We start from the raw sequence: 22,584 nt of genomic DNA, 5'->3' as shown, positions 1-22,584 counted from the left end.
CTGAAGAAAGAAACGCCTTCTCCCTCTGAGGCATCCTACTGTCCTTCACGGAAATCACCACCTTTCCTCACACACATCACCCGCCAGGGCCACCACCACAGGAACATGGAGGGGGTTTTGGCGGCTGCACACCCGATTCTCCCTCAGATAGACCCTCCCCACCACGGCCTCAGCTCCTGGGCCAACCAGAGCGGGTGTTCGGGCCTCCCGGAGCCGCGAACGCCGCTCGGCACCGCGGAGAGTCCAGTGCCGCCATGCCTGCGCGCGCTCCCGTCACGGCCACCCCCACACCGGGGCTGAGGGGCAAGGGCACGTGACCAAGGGAGAGCGGGAGGGTGCCTCCGAGGAGGGGGCGGGGCCCACGGGGAGGGGCGGGGCGAGTTGCCCCCCCGCCCCTCAGCCGCCAGACGAGTCTGCGCCGCAAAGGGTGCTGGGAGTTGTGTCCGCCCGCGGCGGCCTTCGCCCTCGCAGACGGCGCTCCGCCCTGCCTAGGCGGCCGCTTGCCCCAGAGCCGCTGCGCCATGTCAGGGGTGCTGCTTCTTCCGTTCCGCCTGACCCCTTGTCGTTGCTTGTATGTGGGGAGGGATGGGCGGAGAAAGGACGGGGCAAGGCTCCTCGCAGAACTACAGCTCCCGGCGTGCACTGCGCCCCGGGCAAGTTAAAGAGGGAGTGGGGGGGAAGATGGCGGCTGCTGAACCGAGTCGGAGTGGTGGCTGAGGTGAGTCTGGGGCAGCCAGGAATCCGTGCCTTTACTTGTCTTCACTTTTACAGCCGTCTCCTTTTCCCGTTCTTCCGCTCCCTTCGCCGCTCTCCACATTTGGGAACGAGGAGGACGCGCCAGATGGGCGGGCGCTGAGGGGGGGACAGCGGGCTCGGGCCGACCCGCTGCAGCGGGACCCCTCGGGGCGCCGGGGGCAGCTGGCGGCGGGAGGCGGGAGAAGGAGCCGCAGGACATCGCCTCAGCCCGTAACCCCTGTCAGCGGGGCAGCCGGCTCGAGGTGCCCCGGTGGGCGCTGCTGAGCGCGGGTCCCGGCGGGCAGGCTCCTCACCGCAAGAGCTGTCCCGGGAGGAACAGTAGCGAGCGGGACCCCCCTTGCCTTTCCCAGGAGAGGGCTTGAAGTCCTGTCGCCATTGAGTGGTGCCTTCATGACGCCTCTCTGGAGGTAGAGGCCTTCCATGAAGCGATCATAAGTCAAAACGTTGATGCCAGTGGTCAGTCGTGTCTGATGCAGTCAGACGTCCCTGTGGCGTCAGTCTGAAAGCAGCGAAGCAATGGAGGACTGTGGCTTTGGGATTTCCCTAGGCTGGTTTTCTTCAAATGGACCATAATGCAGTGAGGTCTTGCTAAGCGGTAACTGACCACAATGCAAATTTACAAAAGGACTACACTGTAAGCTTCCTCTTTTACTTTAAAGTTAATTGTGCAGCACTGGGCCATAGTTCAGATAATTGAGGTGTAGGTTCACAAATCCTGTTATTGAGAACTAATTATAGTGCAACTTCTCTTTTGTTAAGCTGACTACATCTAGGAAGCTATCCCGTGGTACTTTGGGCTGAGATACTTAGAAGTGAAGATCCTGGTGTGGATTGAGAGATCTCTGTGCTCTGTTGGAGAACTTGTGGAAAAGCCTGTAACTTAGAACCAGAGTTTTAGTTCCAATATCAAAACCAAGTTCGCTAACCCAGATGTTATACTATATCGGATGTTCACTGTGCAAATCAAGTTGGTGAGCTAAAACCAGAGTAAGAGCAAAGGCTTTGGGAAGATATAGGTAGTCTTCTACTTTCTGAAGCCTTTATAACACATTCAGAATAATTTGAAATGTTATCTTGAGTAACTTTAGTATTCAGGGTATCTCATTGGAAGACTCAGTGTGTGGATGCTCTTAAACGTGTTAAAATTTCCCTGAGAAATTGGTGGTTTGGGATTGAAATCTTGATTGTAGTGCCCTGATACATGTAAAGGCTTACGCATAAGTTTTGTTTAAGCCTGTTAATAATACTTTTAATATTTCTCAAAAAAAATTGTTGCTAGAATGGGATTAATTTCTGATTCAGGAAAATCTCTCACAAAAATGGGAATTAGAATACAGTTTATAATCATAGAATCATAGAATGGTTTGGGTTGGAAGGGACCTAAAAGATCATCTAGTTCCACCCCCCCCTGCCATGGGCAGGGACACCCTCCGCTAGACCACGTTGCCCAAAGCCCCATCCAACCTGGTCTTGAACACTTGCAGGGATGGGGCCTCCACAACCTCTCTGGGCAACCTGTTCTAGTACCTCACCACTCTTAACAGTAAAGAATTTCTTTTAAAGAATTAAACAGCTGTTTTAAAATTAAATATTTAAGTTTGGCATCCTGTTACAAAAACGTTTGCAGTTAAGGATGAACAGTAACTTCTCTCTATTTGTGATCCAAACTTGAGAAAAGAGTAAACAAATTTTATATTACATGCAAGTGGAAGGAGACATTGGAATACTGATGAGACTTGGCAATTGAACTTCAAGTATAATGAAAGGGGATTGCACTTCTAATTATGAAGTCAAAATTGTAAAATGTATGGGTTAGAAACAGCTTTGGTTGGTATCAGTGACTTTTAACTGCCCAGCCTAACTCTGTAATGAAGTAAAATTACTTGTAAAATGACTGTTATTTTTAAACAACTTTGAAGATGTCTTCAAATTATTTTTTTAAGTAGAAGCAAATCACATTTTGTATAGTTGGAATAGAGCCAAAACTATTTATCTGATGGATTTTTAAACCACCACTGGCAACATATGCACCTAGGCATAGGAATATTGCTTTAAATTTTGCCAGTGAAAGGGATATTGGGTTAAACTAGCCTTTGAGATGGTGGGAAGGGTTGCTAAGGAACACTTAATGTGCAGGGTTTTTCTTGTCCTAAAACCATCTGCTCAAGACTGAACTGTCTAAGGTGAGGCAGGACAAATGTCCTTCTAGAAGTGCCTGTTTAGCTGAACTCTCTTGGGTGGGAGAATAGGGCAGTCTTATTAGTACAGCCAGGCTCACTTGTGGCATTGTGTCTCTACCTCAGAAAGCTGATTCAAAAAAGAGTCAGGTACTTTCACAGAATTGCGCTGTGCTGTAAATCCATCTTGTACTGCGTTTTTTGATTCTGGGAATTGTAGTTGGAACCTGTCTATTTTTAGCAATGAGCGTGTGACACATTAATCTTGCATTGCACTGGCCATTTGCCTACCTTCCAAAATGAAAGGCATTCATTAATTTTTCAAATAGAAAATATGATTGGGGAACCAAGTGATGTAAAAAGTTAATGTGCAGTGTATTTTTAATTTTTCAGTTCAAACCTGCCCAGCCTGGGTTGCCTGACTGTCAGAGATGCTTAAACCTGTACTCTTCTTTAGCTTAATTTGGAGGAATGGATAGGTGCCCAGCTGACAATATCATACTCAAAATCAAGTTAATAATTTATAGCGTTACATAATAGAATAACATAATGGTGGACTTACTAAAAGAAAATACAAAACCTCAGGTATGCTGAATTCTGTTTCTTTACCTGTAGCACAAGGATATATACATTTTTCCATTTTAGATCTTTTACAGAGATCTGTTGTTTTAGGGCGGACAGGAAAAAGATGTCTGCTCTTCTGTTTGGCTTTCAATGCCATTTATGGAATCTTGTGATAATAAGAAAGAGCTTCTGCTTATAAACTATCCTATAATTTCAGATCCTAGATTAGTTAATGAAAAAAAAAAAAATCACATGTAAGCATATAACTAGAGGAAGATGATGATCAGAACCAGTAAATCAAGCAAAATGTATTTTTATTCCTATGGTAGTGCTGCTTGAATATGATAGAACAATTAATTGACCCCAGATTCTCTTATCCTAGCCAAATTATGTAGAACATCCTTAAAACTAAACTGAAAGTTTTTGTTAAGAAAAATACCTCTTATGTGTCATACAAATGTTGATCTGCTTTTAAGTTACATTTAGTAGCATTGCACTTTGATTATAATTGTGTTTAGAATTGTAATTATATCCTTAGGAAAACAAAATAACTTTTAGTCCTCCACAGAAAAGTAGACATGACTCTTATTTACCTCTTTAATATCCAGGAGTCAGTTGCTTTGATGCGGGAGACATTGTATAGGTACATAACATCCTTTACTTGCTTCTGGCGATCTCTCAAATATCATAAAATGACATGGAATATGTTAAACAGTAAGTGTTAGATTATTTAGGAAACTAAATTATATCTCATGGTTTGCCATATCTGTCTTTGAATTGTAGCAGAGTTGTACTTCATCAAATTCTGATTGGTTTTCTTTTCCCTCTCTTGATACATAAAATTTGATTCGGTGACAAACAGCAGAGCAGACTTATGGTGGGAAGCTTCTTATTTTAGTTCTGTTCCCCTGTAACAGGTATCAGCATCTTTGCCCTAGGCCTAACAAGTCAGTGATTGAACACTTTATGGAGAGGAAATTGTGTAGTCTATTTTGCATGTAGAAGCCAGGCCACCTCCATATTGAATTTTTGGTCCTGTTACAGATCATAAAATGAACAAAAACCCAGTGAATTATTTAAAAACAGAACCAAACTCCTTCAATTTGAACACTTGTCTTAGTTGTTTATATAACTTTTCTAGTAATTTCTGCATTAATATCTTCTAACGTTATTTGGCTGCTAGCAACAGCATGGGTAATATTCTAGCAAAATGTATTCAATTCCTGATTGATAGTGATGGTCAGTGAAACACTCTAAGACTCTGGCACTTGAGTCCCTAGAACCTTTCATCGAGCTCTTTGCATTTTTGTGTTCTAATATGTCAGTAAATCTGTCTTCTGTAATCTCTCAGCTAAGTTCTTAACTACACTCTAAATTAGAGAGTTCACTTTTCTGTGTCTGTTGAACATCACAATCCATAGCGCGTGTTTCCTTTTATAAAAAATTATGCAGCCACTACCTCTGTCCTTGGAGAGGGACATGCAGCCTTCTAATATGATAGGATATTTTAAATAAATTACTTTGAAGCACTATTTTTAATCACAGTTGCTATCAGCAAATTGCAGCCTTTGATTGAAATACATGTACAATGAGAAAAAACGTTTGTTTTTAGCAACTTAATATTAATTTAGTGTGTGGTCATTCAAACATATTTTGTGACTAAATAAAATGTTTATTCCCACACTATCAGTGTCCGGAATTACAATTTTTTGTTGTGCATATATAAACAACTATTAGCTGAATATCTTATTTTATTTTATCTTTGAAAACAGTACCACTCAGTGTCTTGAACTGAATTTTTTTTATTTGTTTGTGAAAAGGTACATTTGCAGGGAGGTTGCATATGACAGTTAATAAAACCAAATGCACTGCTTTAATATAGAAAAATCTTTAAATGATTTGTATTTTAATGCTAATTAATTAAACAGCAGATTAGGCTATTTTTATCCCCAAAATAGATTGTTGTAACTCCAGTTGAGATAATTGTATGAAGATATTTAATTGCTTCACAAATCCTTTGAGCAGCTATTGTTTATAGTAGTTTACCCTCTGATCTAAAATCTATCTTTTTTGATAGGGGGAGAAAAATGCCCTAGAAGGTGCCACACAGGTCTATCAGCATCATTATAATTTGTATAGAACAGCAGCCTTTCACAGGCATTTTAACAAAGTGCTCTGATTTACGTTTGAAGTGGAAGTATCCTGTAAGGCTGTACACCATTTAACATGCTAAACAGTGGCAGTTGGAAAGGTCATCCCAATAAATACAGAGAAGAATGTTTACTCAGACATCAAGTGTAAGAACAGAATGTCTAAATTTCAAGAACTGGCAAAACCTACATGTAGTCTGGTCAGATAAAATGATATCTGAGTTTCTGTGGTAACAGCCTCTTTGGTATTGGAGCTGAAGAATGTGACTTTGGCTCATTCTGCATAAGTTTCTATGCATATTTGGATGAAAATTGTCTAAAGCTATTGTTTTGACTTAATATTTTGTTTTCTTTATAGCTTATCATATTTTTGCAAAATTGAAGGCAGATTCCTGGTTAACAATGCCTGGCAGTAAGTATTGTTACCTTAAGTATGTTAAAACAGTATTTAGGGATGTTTGCTATTACAATATTTTCTTTGTGGGTTAAAAATTCTACCAAATTAAAATGAAAAAAAAAAAACCCCAAACTCGAATTATTATATTGCTGTCATTTTTAAGATATTTAGATCTCAATATTATCCTCATTATGCCTTTGTAAATCTAGTATGGGCTCTGCATTTTCCTTTTCATTGAGAAATTCCCAGTTTAACATTGATGAATTTAGTGATTTAAAGTATGCTCTGAAATAGTTGTATTCAGATAATAAAAAGATATTCTTATATAGCTATAATCCTATCTTTGGAAAATTACAAATACTGTTCATAGAAGATAGAATTACTACTTAGGATATAAAGTGATAAGACTTAAAATTTTTAACATTCAAAGTTAAATGAGATTTTTGAGGTAGATTTTTCTAAGAATCAAATTATTACTTACCTTGAAGAGTAGCAAATTTCCCTAACACAAAGACTCAAGTTATGAAATATGTTATAATAGTATTAATTCCAACTAATTTTTTTAAATGAATTTCATAAATTTTTAATTTCATGAGGAAATGTTTGAGCATTTATTTTATTTTCTTTGCAGTGAATTAAGATTTGTAATAAGCTGTGACTATTGGGTACTAAAAATGTCTTGCAATAATTCTGTGTTGTGTTGTTTGAACCACTGTCATGTAAAACACCTTACTGTAAGTATTTAGGTGTCTTCTGCTTTTGTGGTAAATAGCTGAAATTATTTCTCTATGTAGACATGAGTTTCTGTAACAAAGTAGTGATAAATGTGTATACAATTGTATTGTATATTTACATGAGAATCAGCTGACATAAATTGTTCAACCTGTTCTGTGGTTCAACTTTTGTAATCCAGTGAACTGCTGCTGTGTTTCGATTGCAGAGTTTAGTAATGTTAAGGCCTCTATCAAGGTACTCACTTTTGCTGTGAAGGAATGTGTGGTCTTTTTAAACAATTAAACTGGAAAAGATATTTTTTTCATAACCAGGTATGCTTATGTTCATGTGTATTGCAATTCCTAGGAAATGACAGTACTTTCTTAATATCTTCATTCCAAATATTGTGGTGATGAAGAACTATGATTAGATTTTAATACAAGCGAGCATCACTTTGTGGCTAGTTGTACTTTTTATCAATGTGCATAGAAACAGCCTTTGAGACTTCAGCTTTGTTGCATGTAAAAGGGAAAGATTTGCCGGGTAATTTAGGTTTCTTTAGATATTCCACATGATTGTTTTCAGAGCATATTGATGAAACAGGTCACTACTGTTTAGTGTTACTTTGAAATCTTAAAGTATTTGTTCTTGAAATCTGAAAAGCTTAGTTGTTTGTAAAGGCTGGGATTTTTTTTATTATTTTTATTTTTCACATGGAGTTCTCTCATCCCACACATCAAGAAATGCGTTGAGCATCTTTTGGAATAAAATGTGGAAAAGGCTGTTAAAGTAAAATATTTTCCAAAACTGTTTTCTGTCATACTAGAACAAGTTTTTTTTTTTTATAAACAAAGTAGAATAATAATATCTAGTTAAAAGGAAAGTTTGATGGAGTTCTCAGGTCATACTGACCAACATTCTCTTCCAGTGTTGTCCTGCTTGCTTTCCTGAGTGTCTATATCAGTTCCTGGTAATATTTTTACCCCTTTTTTGCAGTACAGTAGTTAGGGAATGTTTAGGTCTAAAAGTAGTCATTTGGTAGGTCAGGAGAGGCCAAGACGCCAGTATTACAGAAAGACTGGACAAGGAGACTTAGTCTTTCTGGGGACTTGAGCTGTTTATAGAGACACTTTAGAAGTCAGTCTTGAGGTTATTGTACATGAATGTTCGCAGGACAATATACTTTTTGTCTCAATATTAATTGTCAGAATAGTAGGCATGCAGTCAGAACTGGAATGTGGTATTGAGGGGGAGAGAGATAAACATCGACAGATAACCAAAAGTAATGTACTTCTCATTTAACCTCATCTCAGTCATGTCTGCTGGTTTCTGCAGTACTTGTTTGTTACATACTGAATTATCAAATTTTCTATTGATGTTTCTGTTTAGTGATCCCATTTAAGAATATGGGGATATAGTGCTGCATAGAGGCCTTAATGAAATAACGTTAACGTTTTAGTCTCAATACAGTAATAGCCCATAAATAGAACATTCTCAATTTACTCATTTAATCTTAAAATGCAAGTGCTTGGTTTTGACTAGCCGTGGCATTGGTATTGATATCTAGTCTGTAGTGGAGGTATAATGCTATGTAATTCCTGCAGCACTTGTAGCAGCCTTCCTAAAGCATTGTTTTTCCCTATAGTCTTTGTATCTATAACTTTATGCGTAGCTCCTCTTGTGCAATTGATGCAAGATACACTTACAAACATGGTGTCTTCATTTGAAGTTGGAATACAGGTTCTGAGAAAGCAAATATATTTTTTCACTGCTGTTATAATACAGTAGGAGTAGATTGATTTGAGCCACAGCTATTTTATTAACTGATTTAGCTGCGCCTTATCACAAAGAAACCATGGATTAAAACATTAATTAGCCTTTTTATTAAAAAACAAAACCAAAGAACTTGTAACCAGATAGCCTTTGAAGTATAGGCAGTATATGTTTTTCATTTGTCACAAGTGTGCTGTCAATTTCCCTATTCAATAGTTTGTGCACATAATTTTATTTAAGGTACTTCTGTTATGGAACACAGGTGGTTTTGGTAGGTTTTTTTGTTGGCTGCATTTGAATTGAAATGTTACAAATGCTTCTGTTAAGGAAAAAAACCCAAACAAAACATAGATAAATCGTATATCGAAACATTTAAGACTCTCTTCTTTTTGGACGTTATGTTCCACATATTCACACTTAATCAGATGCTTGAAACGTAATTTGGTAGATAATGAGTTTTTTCAGAAACAGCTAACCTACTTACTGGCTATATTCCCTGCCTTCAATTAACTATTTAACTTAAAGGCAGATTTAATACTAAAATGAAATTGCTTCGACTGGAAAAAATATGTGTGATACAGGTGAGAACACCTGCTGACTATAAGAATGTATTTTACTTGTGGTAGCTCTGTGATTTTTTTTTTCTCTTGTTCTTCTGCTGTTGACATACTTAATTGTATCTTTGCTTTTCAAGGCTTTGTTAATAATGATTGTCACGTTAAACGGATTTTAGCTGCTGATTAGCAGTACTTGCATGACTGACTGTAACATGCAAATTAAGAGAGCAAATAAATAAAAATAAGGATTTTTGACACATGTAATTACTCCTGTGAAATTTAGCAATATGAACTTCCTCTATGCTATTCTGTCAAATATTTGTCAGTTAGAAAAAGACTGCTCTGATTTAAGAGATAGACGTATCAGTTATATGGAAAATCTTCCATGATTTGGCCAGTTCTTGGTTACAGTGAAGTGCCTGTTTTGGTAACTTCAGAAAGCTTCTCCAAGGATGCTCAATACATTACTTCTCGTTAAACTATGTAACATTTTGTTTCCTCAGCTTTCCAGATACCATGTGGCTTTTTGCCAGTTGTCTTTGCAGAGGCAACTAGTCTGCAGTTGGCGTGTACTGTGGCTTCCCTAGTTTGTGTCAGATGACAGTAAATAGAACTGAGTTGAATAGTGATTGTCTTTTTTTTTTTTTTTTTGTTCTTGGATGTTACTGCTTTCAGTTAAGTTGCTTCATGGTCTTTAAACAAACAAACCCCCTCTGCCCCCTACACCCCTCCAACAAACATTTAAAATTATAATTTTCTTTTTTGAATAGAGCTTCTTTGCCAAGTGTAGGAAGGAAGACAGCACTTGAAATGGAATTTGGAATGAGGGAATTCTTAGCTCATATTTAATGTTCTTAACACATTTTAAGAGGCAGATAATCTCATTTTGGGTTTCTTCCCTCACAACAATTTTGGGAAATTCATTTGTCTTTTTGCAATTCTAGTTTTTATTCTGTATATAATAAGTAATAACAAGATGATTAATGAGAAAGGAAGATTTATTTGCCTGTGAAATACAGTTCTAAAATACCCATGGTGGCTGGAGAGATGTATTCTTAAATCTGTCTGTATAAATATTTCATGGCTAAGCATTCTAATGTTTTTAGTGAAAATTCAGCCATAGTTCTAATTAATAACTTCCTCCACTCTTTCTGTCTACCATACTTTTCTCCTCATCTGGCATATATTTCTCACGTATCCTTGATACTTTAAAACCCTAAATGGGACCTTCTACTTCATGAAACATTTTTCATAATTGCTTTGATTTATTTTATATGCAGTAGAAACCCTATCTGTTTTCTGACAGTATTGTTGACTACTTAGAATAGTGTTAAAATAAATACATTATAACTTTCTTATTTCGACTATTACAGAAGAGTTACATGGGGAGGTATCTCAAATCATTGTCTGCTGCTTGATTCTGGTACCTTAGAGGATGAGGAACACAAGCAGCCCTGTATCAAGTCCATCTTTCAACTACTAACATAATCAACACAGGAACTTGAAAAACAGCTGCCAAGGGAATGTCATGGTTTGGGCTTCCTTTGGCAGTTTACCATTTGCTAGACATTAGCCAGTAAAGGAAAATAACTATTTCAGAATATCTGTAACTAATTATAATACTATGGTCACAGAATATATAATGAATTCTTTACCTAGAAATATACAAGTTTTTTTCAATATGTAAATGCTTAGATACTTTTTTTTTTTTCATATAAATTTTAGGTGATTGTCTCCTCTACACTGAAAAGAAAAAGTAGTAGCTTCACTTAATGTATGTTTTGATTAAGTTAAAAAAAAAAAAAAAAAAACAAACCCTGGGAACTTGTAGCTGGAAAACTGTAGGTTTTTGTACATCTCTTTATTTCACTCATGATACCCTAAGCAACTTTGTATGCCAGTGGGGTGTTTGTTTCCATATTCTTTAATGAATCTGCATGGATTTCTTTAAGACTTGTTAATTTTGAACAAGTGTTCATTTTGTTGTTTCCTGTTAGCTGTTACTTCTCTCTACACATCACTCTAACCCCATTTAGGAAAGTTAATGTGGTTCCATAGAAAGTGAAAATCACTTATATTAACACATTACAATTAATGTCTAGTAACATCATTAACATTGTTCCTCCTTTCATTCCTTCCATTTGTTTTGGAACACACTTCAGTATAGCAAGAAATAAACAATTTTGTCTCATCCATTCCTTGCCAATACCTGAAGAATTTATTTTTTCAGCTGTTGTCATTTATGTGTGCACAATCTGGGCATATAACATAGGAAATCAAATGGCTTTAGAGATTAACTTAATTCTGTCCACATCAAAGCCTTTATGTGCTTTTGAACTATACATGGACAGTTCATCGAATGCTAAAATGTAGCTTCATAGTTTTTTCAGGTTTTATTAAAATATGGCTGTCGTCGTTGTTTACAGAAATCGCTTTGCAACTGGTTCTCCTATCAGTCGATTAACCTTCATGTGCAGCATTGTTTGCTATTGATTTCTGAGTCATGGGACGAAAGGGTAAGAAGGCTCATGCTGATTGTGCATGCATGTGTCCTATTTTTTATGCATGACAACAAAGAAAAACTGATTTTTGGGAGGAGGGGTAAGTTTTCCACTATGTGATTAAATGCATGTCTCTGTGGAAAGACCAGGGTAAACTGCTTTTAAAAATATTTTGGCCTTTGCTGTACATAGTATATGGACTTTCTTTCCCATCGTCAACCGCTAGGATCCCCAGTGGCTCTCTAGAGAATCAGGTACTTTGTGAATTGCTGAAGATGGAAGTTAACTGTGTACATGACTCTTGGCTTTCAGAGAGTGCTGTTTCATTTCTAGAAAGTTAGGTCATTCAAGATTAATTCATATGGGAATGAGTAGAAAGTTGGGGTAAGTAGATAAATGAGACTCTTCTTCATCTACTAACTTGGGGATTTCCACTAATGAATGTCCAAAGGTGAACAGTTCCAGATTTTGATTCTGGAGTTTGTGTCTATGAAGTATGCTAGCAAATTCTGTTTGTAGCTATGGTGGGTTGACCTTGGCTGGAAGCCAGGTGCCCACCAAGCTGCTCTATCACTCCCCTTCTCAGCAGGACTAGAGGGGAGAAAAAAAGGAAAAACACTCATGGGTCAAGATAAAGGTAGTTTAATAAAGCAAAAGCAAAAGGCCATGCATGGAAACGAAGGAAAACAAAAGATTTATTCTCTACTTCCCATGAGCAGGCGATGTCCAGCCACTTCCCAGGAAGCAGAGCTTCCATATGCATAGTGGCTGTTTCAGAAGACAAATGTAAATAATGAATGCCCCCATTCCCCCTTTCTCCTCCTTTCTCTCAGCTTTTATTGCTGAGCAGACATAATATGGTATGGAATATCCCTTTGGTCAGTTTGGGTCAGCTGTCCTGGCTGCATCACCTCCCAAGATCTTGCCCACCCTCAGCTTACTGCTAAGGGGGGGCAGAAATGTCGGAGAGACAGCCCTGATGCTGTGCCAGCACTGCTCAGCAGTAGCCAAAACACCGGTGTGTTACCAACACCTTGGTGGCTACCGATACACAGCACTATGGGGGCTGCTGTGGGGAAAATTAACTCCATCTCAGCCAGACCCAACAGAGTAACTGATGTGTTCAAGGGAATGACCTATGACTCTTACTGGTAACCCAGCTGGCTCAAAGAATACAAGCTTTTTGATACACATGTGGAGGTCAGTATGAAATTTCCTAATTTAAGGGATGTATCTTAATTGTTTACATTTCAAAAGTTGAAACAATTATAGAATCCTTGTCTTGCAGAGGTATATTTAAGAATCTTAAGATTAGCAAGTCATTTGTATACTAGGAAACGTCTTAATTTGCCTAAGTACAAAATATAAAAAGCAAAGTAGTTAAATCTATTTATGGAGTACTTGCTGTTTTCTTGAGCAGAAGTTTAAATCAGTAAATATATTTGTGTAGCGTGAATATTGCAGTAGTCTGACTTGCATGCTCCTAATTCAGAGCAAAAAAGGTTTCATTCTAGTTAAAGAACTGTCTAGCCTTTGGTAATTTACATGTGCAAATAACAGCTCATGAAATGAATGCTACAGAAGTACTGGAATTTTATGTTTAAGGCCTTTGTCATCTTTCAAATATTGAATTGTTTTTCTAAACTAGAAACATGGCAGTAAGAATTAATCTTTGCAAAGATGTGCAAATTCGCCAGCAATTATGTGAGAAAAGGTAAATATTTGATTTAAACCCCCACATTTTAGTTCTTTTTAAAGTCAGTGGCTTTAAAAAAAAAGATTTATACCATGTAAAGTCTGAGTAGAATTCTAGACCCCAAGATTTTAAAAATTTGTTGGCGCCTGCATAGCTCAGGCTTCCTTTTCCTGTTCAACTTGAGATATGTTAAAGGTCATGGTCCTTTTATTTTTCAAGAGGAGCACAATGACGATCCTAAATTGTACTTGGACATGTTATGGTATTTTGCTGATTAAAGTCTGTACTTTGCCTTGAAATGGGCACCCAGAGTCTTTAATTGTGGCTAGAGAATGCTTACTCATGCCTTAGTAACAGAATGAGTAAGGAATTTCAACCTGATACTTAGCTATATCATTATACTAAATCAGTACTCCTTCCTGGTACTTTATAAGGCTGTTAGTATGTAAGGAAACGTGAAAATAAATCTTCACAGGTATTTTATTAGTCTCCTTCTGTAGTTCCAACAAATACAGTGTAATTTATATAATTAAAATAGATTCTCTTATTTTCAGTAAACTAGAACCTAACTGTTTAATGATTAGAAAAGGACTTCAAGATGCTGATACCCTACTTTTGAACTTCTTATATAATAAAATATGAATAGTTATTAAATTATAATTGAACTGTGTCTGATATGATTAAGCTAGCAGAGCTCTCTTGTCTTGTAATAAATGCAGTACAAACTGAATCCAAGACTTTCTATGTGCTTCTGGGGTTTTTGTTCGTTTTTTTCTTTAATGAGTTTGTGGTCTGTTATTGGCATTAATTTAGACATGAGCTTAAAGTTCTTTAGCACTGCCAGAACATCATTTTTGCAAATTGAATCTGATGTTGGGATTGCAGCATGGTGAGAAGTGCTGCTTGTGGGGAAGAATGCTTGGACTGCTGTAAAAACCAATGAGTCTCTGTGCCCGCAGATGTCCTGTCTGGTTTCTACAGACAGCTGAGACACCCAAGACTTGCTGATTAGCAATATGTGTATATATATAAACTCCTTCTTTGTGTATAAACATAAAGCTGTCAGTCTTCTAGAGTGAACAGTTCAGTTTGGTGGGAAATAGAGTAGCGGTAGCACCGGGACATAGCCTTTAGGTACTGAAGATGCACAGAAGAGCAATTAGCTGCATGTGTGCTCCTTGTGTACTCTGTGTCTGATTAGAAATTACAGGATTGGGGGGAAACTGCTTTTTAATTAGCTGGGATACATGGTTCTAGATAGGAATGTGTTCTACCCTTAAATCTCACTGGTTTGGAGAGAAGAGAATTCAGAATGTAACAGTTGCTTTTCAATTATTCTGGGAAACCTGAACCCAAGCTGGAGCGCTTTTTAGAACTAATGGGAAAAATAACAACAACAAAGATATTTTATAATTCAGATTAACCTAGGCGTGTTTTTTTTTTTTAGTGTAACTTCCGTCTTTCATGTCTATGTTCAAAACTGTTAGTATTGAGAAGTTGTTGCATAAACTTCTACTTATTAGTTGTAGCACAAAGCTGCTCTTCCATGAGGGCAGGATGAACTACGTAGGGCTGTCTGCAGTGAAAAGAAAGTGTGTAAAATGGAGTGTATGGGCAGCTCTGAGACCTGTTCTTGATACTATGTAAAGACATTTTTTCTAATTTTTGATTCTGAATTATTTTAATGATCTATATGTATGTTCACATGTCTAAATTGCAGTATCCCATTTGGTCAGAACTTTCTGGGAAAATCAAATGGGTAGGTATAGACACAAACAGGGCACTTAATTGAAGATTGGTGAGACTTGAACAAGAACTTGAGTTCTTAAGCTTATGTATCTTCTGTGCCTCTGTTTTTCAAAATAACGTTACCATATTTAGCATTTTATTTTTCAATAATGTCAGTACAATTTAAACACTTTGCTACTCAATGGGAATAGATGTTTTGTCATGTTTTGAGCCCTGTCTATGTGCCTCAGAAGGATGGCTGTACTCAGCTTTCTCAGTGTAGATACCGCAGTATGGTGTCACAGAAAAGTTTTCATCCATTCTCTTTGTTATGTTGCTTTCTATGTATAGAGTGTGTGTGTGTTTGTGAAATCAAAATTATGTGATGTGGTATTGGACTACTTACATGCAGGAAGTTTTCTTTTTAATTAGGAAATGTTTGACAAAGTGTGTGTTTATGTACTGAAGTCTATAGCTAAGTGTGCTCAAATCAAGGTAAAACTTGTTTTTGAAGTTCTGGCCTTGGGGTGTTTTGATAGAAAAAAAAGATTTATAAATCAAGATACTCTTACATGTCCTATATACAGTTTAGTGGTTTACTCTGAGCTGGTTAAAATCTAGTTCTGTGGGGTAAACCTTCCCATTAGCTTTGAGGGTTCTGGAAAGAAGGCCTGTGAACCTTTACTCCCTCATCATCATGACATACATGGTACTTTTCACTTGCAGAAGTCTTCTCATGCCTTATTTTTCTTCCTGATGCAATTCAGGTGACAGTGTAGTACCTACTCTCTGACCTATTTCAGCACTGTGCATTTGGGCGGTGTGTGCTACAAGACACCATTGGGCAGGAGTGGAGGATTTAATCCTCCCAGCCCAGATACTGCAGTCATAGGATACCCGTGATAAAGGAGTGACACAACTGTGTCACAGCATCCTTTTCTCTGAAGAAAAAGGTGAGCAGCAGCGTAAGATTCTGGGAATTCTTTCTACTGCAGCTGTGTTCCTCCCCCATGGATTGGATCAAGAAAACAATCTGCATTGTCCTAAGAAAATGGAAAAAGTCAGGAAACTTCTTCACGTTTCTCTACATCAGATTTTTCAGTGCACGAAGTTTCAGATGTTTATCACCCTGATAAAACTTGCAACCTTGGGCACTTGCTGACCAGTTACTACTGGTTTGAAGTGAGCTTGTCTTCTGTAGGGCAGGTGATGGTCAAAGTTTACCTCTGCCATCCTTCAAGCTCTCTTCAAATAGTGCAAATGTGTAGTATTGACAAAATCTTCGTGACCTTCCAAAAGGAGGGAGTGTTTAACACTGTTCTGTCGGTTGCTTGATGTAGGGAAGCCACAGCTTCAAAACCAGAAGAGGCTACTGTGTAATGCAGATTACAGTGAGACATTTTGGTAACTTTCCCTTGTGTCAGGAATCGTTCCATTTTCTTTTGTGACTGACCTTGGAATTAAGACATCTGCTGAAAGGCAGAACTGCTTATGACATTTGGGTGACCATTTGTGCTCTGAGATGCTAAGTAATCCATATGTGCTACTGCCATAAGCCTGAGACTTTAAATGTACCATTAATTGTGACTACCACACTTACAATGGAAGCCTGTGTAGTTTGTAGTATCACTGCTAGATGGTTGGCTTTGCTTTAACCCCTACTTAATAGACTATAAACGCACCATGTCCTAAGTGTTTCTGCTTGTCTTGTTACCTTTCAACCAAGCCTTCCATAGTGTCTCTCCTTTCCTTCAAGCGCAGTGTCCACCTCAATCCTGAGGTGCTGCAGCACCTTCTGTGGAATGGTCTTCAGTGTTAGATGTTGCTCCCTACCTCCAACAACGTGGGAACAAGGTGGTAGGAGAGTTGCAGGTTTTGCAGCCTCCCTCCTCAGTGGAACCCACGGAGGAGTGTAAAAGCAGGTTTGTTGGCCTTTGAGTGCCTACAAAGGTTACAGCGCACTGTTGTGTTACCTGCAGCTATCCTCGGCAGCTGTGCAGCATTCAGGGATGCAGTATTGTGAAAATTGCTCATCTGAGTTAGAGAATAGGTTATGGTGAAGGTGAAGCTGGGTTTTGAACAGGATAGTCTGTCTGGTACTGGGAGCCTACTTTGATGCCAGGACCATCGCCATGCTGGGGAGATGCCATTCTCCTGTACCCACTGGTCTTGGGAGGAGCCAGGCATTTGAGATGGAGAGACAGATCAAAGTATTGGTGTTAAGTAGTGAGAGTAGAAGGAAGCTGCTGTTAATGTCAATCCTTCTTTACTTTTTTATTCCGAATTAAATAGTAGGCAAAGGATATCCAGCTGGCTCAGTGTGTTACTGGATGAGGCCTTTACATACAGTGGGTATTTGTCAGTGTTAGGAATCTGCTCCATGCTCTACTACTTGTCTGGATGGCGGAATAATGCCAGTTCATGGGCTTCAGAGAGTACACAAAGCAGTATGAGCCTCCTTTTCCCTCCCCCTCTCCTTTACTCCAGTAGTTTGCTTATATCCCCATTTCTCACTGATTTATGAAACACCTTGCTATGAAATCAGTATTTGTTTAGAAATAGGAGTATCATGACACAAAACCTCTTTTTTTTTTTTTTTTTTCCTTCTCTGGGTTTATCACCTAGAACTCATTTTCTGACTGCGCACCCAATAGTGAAAGCAGGAATGAAAGTTAGGCTTTACCTAATTGTTTTACCATGGACAGGTTATCAGGTTCAACTGTAATGGAGAGGGGTCAAGGAGATTTACGTAGTTGTGTCTTTCCGAGTGTCTTCTGAACTCAGAGTGACAAGGTTTCCTTTTTGTATTGCTTTAGTGATGAGAAGTAAATGACCTTGTTATGGCCAGCTTAATAGGAAGATAAGTAAGGACAAGAACTAAGAAGCAAAATTCATAATAAGCCGTAGTTCTTCTTTCACTGGAACCAGATTAATTTTAGATACTTAATACTGTATTAAAAATAGAGAGTGCTGGTACTATCTCAGAGTAGGAAAGGAGGAGGCGGTGTTGAATAGAACAGAAATGAGCAAGTAAAACAAAGTTACTATGTGAAAACAACAAAGGTGGGAGAAAGAAGAGACAGTATGGAAACACTGCAGGCAGTGGAACTTGTGAAAAAGAATGCAACCGGAGAACTCGATGTAATGGAAAACTTCCTTTTAATGGATAAGAATTCCTTAAAAGGCACCGTCCCAAAGATAATATCTTCCCTGGGGATTTGTTTTAATTGCTAATGGTTCTGAAAAGAATACTTCATTGAAGAAGCTTAGTGGTAAGCCTTATTTGACTAGGTTGGAGGGGTTTTTTTCTACTTGCTAGTAGCTTGACATACATTGTCATTTTTCGTTTTCACAATAAGCTTATGTTCCAATTATTTTTTGCGTGCTTTTCACTGTAGCATACTGCGCATCTCTCAGTATTGATTCAAGTATAGAAGAGCGCACCTTGTAGTTATATCGCACCAGAATTAGCTTTATAAGTAGCTTTACTGTAAGAATAAATTCTAGGGAGACAGTTGGGCTTTTTTCATTTGTTTCAAATTAACTGAGCACCAAAATACTTTAAAAAATAAATGTAAAATTACCAAACCTAGATAATGGATGGAATTTTCCACATTGACTGTTACTGTGATTTTGCTGTCATGAAGGTCAGAAGTTGACATCAAAATGAAGATCGTGATCTTAAGACATGCATGTTGTGTATTTTCTTTGCCGCTTTTTGGTGGCGAGAGGCTAGAAACTAGCTGTTTAGAAGTCAAACAGCACTGGGGTGAGAGGTGGCAGAGAGGAGAGGCTTATCTGGGCGATGGGACTTCTTACTATCCCGATGATGAGTCCTCTGTTCTCTCTGGGAGTGCATCCCAGGGACACTGCAATGTTTGAGCACGTCCTTACAGCAGTTGTTCTTTTTATAGCAGGTTGAAGAATATTTTTAATTAACTCCCTGGCCAGAATAATTTTCTTGTTCCAAAATATTTGATCTGGCTTGGGGTTTTTTTGGGGTTGTGGGTTTGTTTTTTTTTTTTATATAGTGGAAGGGGATTGCCCTTGAATATAGTTTTAGTTCTGAATTAAGCACAGCAACTGATATTAACAGTTGAAAACCAACCAGGTATAGTTAGGATAGTGGTTGAATTGTTATTGTATGCACTTTTATCTGGATAGTTGAAACAAATGTCTTTTTGTTTGTATTTCTAATCTCAGAGAAAGTTTCATGTATAGAAATGTAGCACTTGATTTTTACATAGATATATTTAAGTACTTTGAACAACTAAATGTAATTTTAATATTGCTCAGTTTCTTTCTTGATAGTAGCAAAGCACTCATTTGTAGATTCAAACTTTTATGTTAATTATGCTATTTTTTATAGAATGAGATTTATTTTTAATAAATCTTGGAAGATAGACAATAAAGATATGGATGACTATATCCAAGCTTGGGGCATAATAAAAATATTCAGTGAATGAACAGGAAATATTGGTTCAGGTTGTTCTGGAAACAGTAGGCAACAATATTAGGCAGTATTAAAAATTTTTGGAAGAAATTCTAGCATTAGATAAATAATACAATCCATTGGTTTTCTGTTTTGTTTTGTTTTAATAAAGAGGAGAATAATCTGGCAGATTTAAACTTGATGGGCAGAACTCGGTGGTTTATGTTTAAAGCCAGCTTAAAGGTTTTGTTTTCCTGTAATTTTGTATGAGTAAGATGTAGCAGTGAATATTCAGACAAACTCATTTGAAATAAAACTTTCTTGTAATGTATTTTCTAATTCACAGTGTAAGGTTTCTTTAGTAAACTGTGTGGTGACAGTTTCTGTGCAGCTCAGTTTTTTATCTGAATTTACTTGCAGTAAACACTAGTTTATTAGCACCAGTCTCTTAAGTCTCAAATTGGTATGAAATTGCTATTTAGTGGAAATCATTAGTTGTGATTTAATTAAAAACAGTATATTATAATTTCTAGAGGACATAAAATACCTATATGAAAATCCTGTATTTGTGTTACCCAAGTGGATGTAATGTAGGAAGTAAAATGATAAAATGATGGAAAGTAACGGGAAGCCAGAAGTTAACTTCAAAATTGCTTAAGTCAAAATTCATTTGCTTCCTGATGTATCAGAATCTTTGTGAGTAAGGATGCCAAGGATTTAAATTTGTAATCCTTGCTTCTTAAATTCTGAGGTATTATTAGACATAATGTTAATTTCATTAACCTATTAATTTTTAAAGTGCTTCTGTAATCTTAAAGATAAACCCTTCTGTTTAAAAAGCCTTTTTTGGTCAGCAGTCTGCCTTAAATAATTTTTTTCTGACCATTCTTCAGCAAGATCAAGCAAGTATGTTTTGCCAAAATATTTATCGCTCCACAGTGATATGTGACTGCTGACTAAACAAAGTTTTTTCTGTAACTATACTGATTTTTTGTTCCTAGTCATAGAAATAACGAACTGCATGTTCTGGAGAAGTTGAAGTAAAGAAACTGGCTCTGAGCAATTTCATTCGATGAGCTGTGAATCACACATTGACGATGTATCTTTTATTCTTTTCTCTGTTCTTGTGCCTGGCCTTGTTCACAGAATTTGATACTGAAGTTTTTTCACGTGTTTGGTGCCTGTATGTAGATGTCACAGAGCTAATCAGATAAGCTTACAGTGTTGCAGAGCCCTCGCATGAAGTAACTGCTTCAATGCTAGTGTGAGAGCGCAAATTTCTGAAAAAGGAGAGAGTACCCGGGGAGTGAAATCATATCCAGGATGAGGCAGTATGTTCAAGTTCCAACTGTTGAGCAAGAAAAAGCCTATGATTATAATTCTGCTTTTGAACCAAGACCATGTATGTGTTTGGGTAGGTGAAATTACCATTTTCTGATAACATGGGCTGTTTTTTCTTACTGTTGTTGTGTAGAATAAATGTGTGTAAAAAGAAGTACCTGTGCAGCTGGGAAATACGTGCAGTCTTAACGTGTAAAGTGTAGATGACAGGATTCCTTTAGCAGAAAAGAACATGCATGTTTAAACTTGGAAAATCCCACTATTGCAGAAGTAAATAATAAGTATCGTTTAAGCCTTTTACGTTGACTATCATGTAACAGTGTGAACGTCTCTTTAGATACCACTTTAACCTTTATATTTACTTGTATAAAATGACGTAAAGATGTCTTCAAGGGGGGGAGACCATTAAAATGCTGATTTTTTTTCTGACACTGAAAGGGAATTGTCAGGATTTTTCAGCGATAGACCTGCATAAAATGAAACAGGTTCTTTTTACCTGCTTAGTGGCTGCATTCTGTAGACCTACAAACCAGCTTATTTTTGCAAAATTAATCTGTTTATTTGGATCAACTTCTATCTGGGTTAAATTTCTATCCAAGAAGTAGAGAATCCGTTTTTAATTGCTCAGCTTCTCTCCATCTTCTAAAACATTCATCTTTTCTGGTCTATGTAGTGAAATGTTCCTAGACTTTGTTTTATTTTTTTAAGTTCAATCTATTTTTAATGTATGTTGTTAAGGCTTGATTTTTGTGTTTTATTTTTTTATATATTCTTTTTTTAAAAAAACCTATTCCTGTGTTTTTTTTATTAATATTTCCTGGTTATATCAAAACACAGAGCAATGATAAATAGTTTTCCCACAAAGTATGTCTCATGACTTAATTGTTTTGGGTTTTGCTTTTGGTTTTCTTTTTTCCTGTGTTCTTTGTCACTTAATTTTTTTTCTGGTAGCGTTCTGCTTAAATTTCTTTACTCAAAATATTTTTGCAGGCTGAAACCTTTGATAGATTAACTCGAGCTTTCTAATACTAGAATGTTCAATTTCATTTAGAAAATTATTTTAATGATGTTAAAATTCATATTAATTTTAGTTTTATATTGTGATGATAGAGAGTTGTTTGAAAAGATGGTGTTTTGTTTTATTTTTCATGTAAACTGTGTTATAATTAAATATATAGCAATGTAAATATACCACTGAAAATCCAGGATGGAGAGAAGAAAAAATTTTCAAATCTTATGTAATATACTTATTGTTAGATCTATTTTTAAATGTCAAAATTCACTGTGTGCCATAAATTTGAAGAGCAGTCTTTGAAGACTATTGAGTTTCCATTAACTGAAACCACCTGGCAAGGCTGTCAGAATGAGTTGGTACTGTTAGCTGATATTTCATCCTTCTCAAAGTGACTGTATCCAGGTTTTATGTTCAATTTATGTAATTGCCACAGTTCTAAAACACTGTTTGAAAATGTAAATTGTGGTTCTTTGCAAGGATTTTGTCTCCTGTCACTTAGAGGGAGAAACTATCTCTAGAATAATTTTTAATTTTCCCTGTCTTGCATACAATATTTTGATATTCTGTGTTCTTACTATGTTTTAGATAGCTGAAGCAAAATATTTAGTATAGTTATTGTAATAATATTTTGTTATACTTAGCAGTAATCAAACTTAATGTTGACTCTGGACCAATGTTAGTGGTCCATAAGGTAGAACATCGAGTAGGGACACACAAGGACAAAGAGTGAGCCAGGTGCAGAGCTGCATACCTAACTCAAGAAACATTGAACAATGTTAGGTT

At 37.2% G+C, this 22,584-nt stretch overlaps 1 protein-coding gene across 10 annotated transcripts in view; it reads left to right on the top strand.

Annotated features, from left to right (window-relative positions):
- Positions 1 to 479: 479 nt before the first annotated feature.
- Positions 480 to 22,584, top strand: part of EFR3A (EFR3 homolog A) — a 90,615-nt gene continuing 68,510 nt past the window's right edge. For 2 of the 10 annotated variants that reach the window (XM_075743307.1, XM_075743304.1), the window contains exons 1-2: positions 480 to 718; positions 6,006 to 6,059. In XM_075743307.1, coding sequence (XP_075599422.1) covers positions 6,050 to 6,059 — 10 coding nt within the window. In that variant the 5' untranslated portion in view covers positions 480 to 718; positions 6,006 to 6,049. Of the gene's footprint in view, positions 719 to 1,515; positions 1,728 to 6,005; positions 6,060 to 11,514; positions 11,605 to 20,835; positions 20,860 to 22,584 lie in introns of those variants that run through there. The other 8 variants (XM_075743305.1, XM_075743299.1, XM_075743301.1 and 5 more) reach the window with 7 other exon arrangements.

This window comes from Balearica regulorum, chromosome 2, assembly GCF_011004875.1.
Source record: "Balearica regulorum gibbericeps isolate bBalReg1 chromosome 2, bBalReg1.pri, whole genome shotgun sequence".
Taxonomy (NCBI): domain Eukaryota; kingdom Metazoa; phylum Chordata; class Aves; order Gruiformes; family Gruidae; genus Balearica; species Balearica regulorum.
This window is presented reverse-complemented; position numbering and strand designations above follow the sequence as displayed.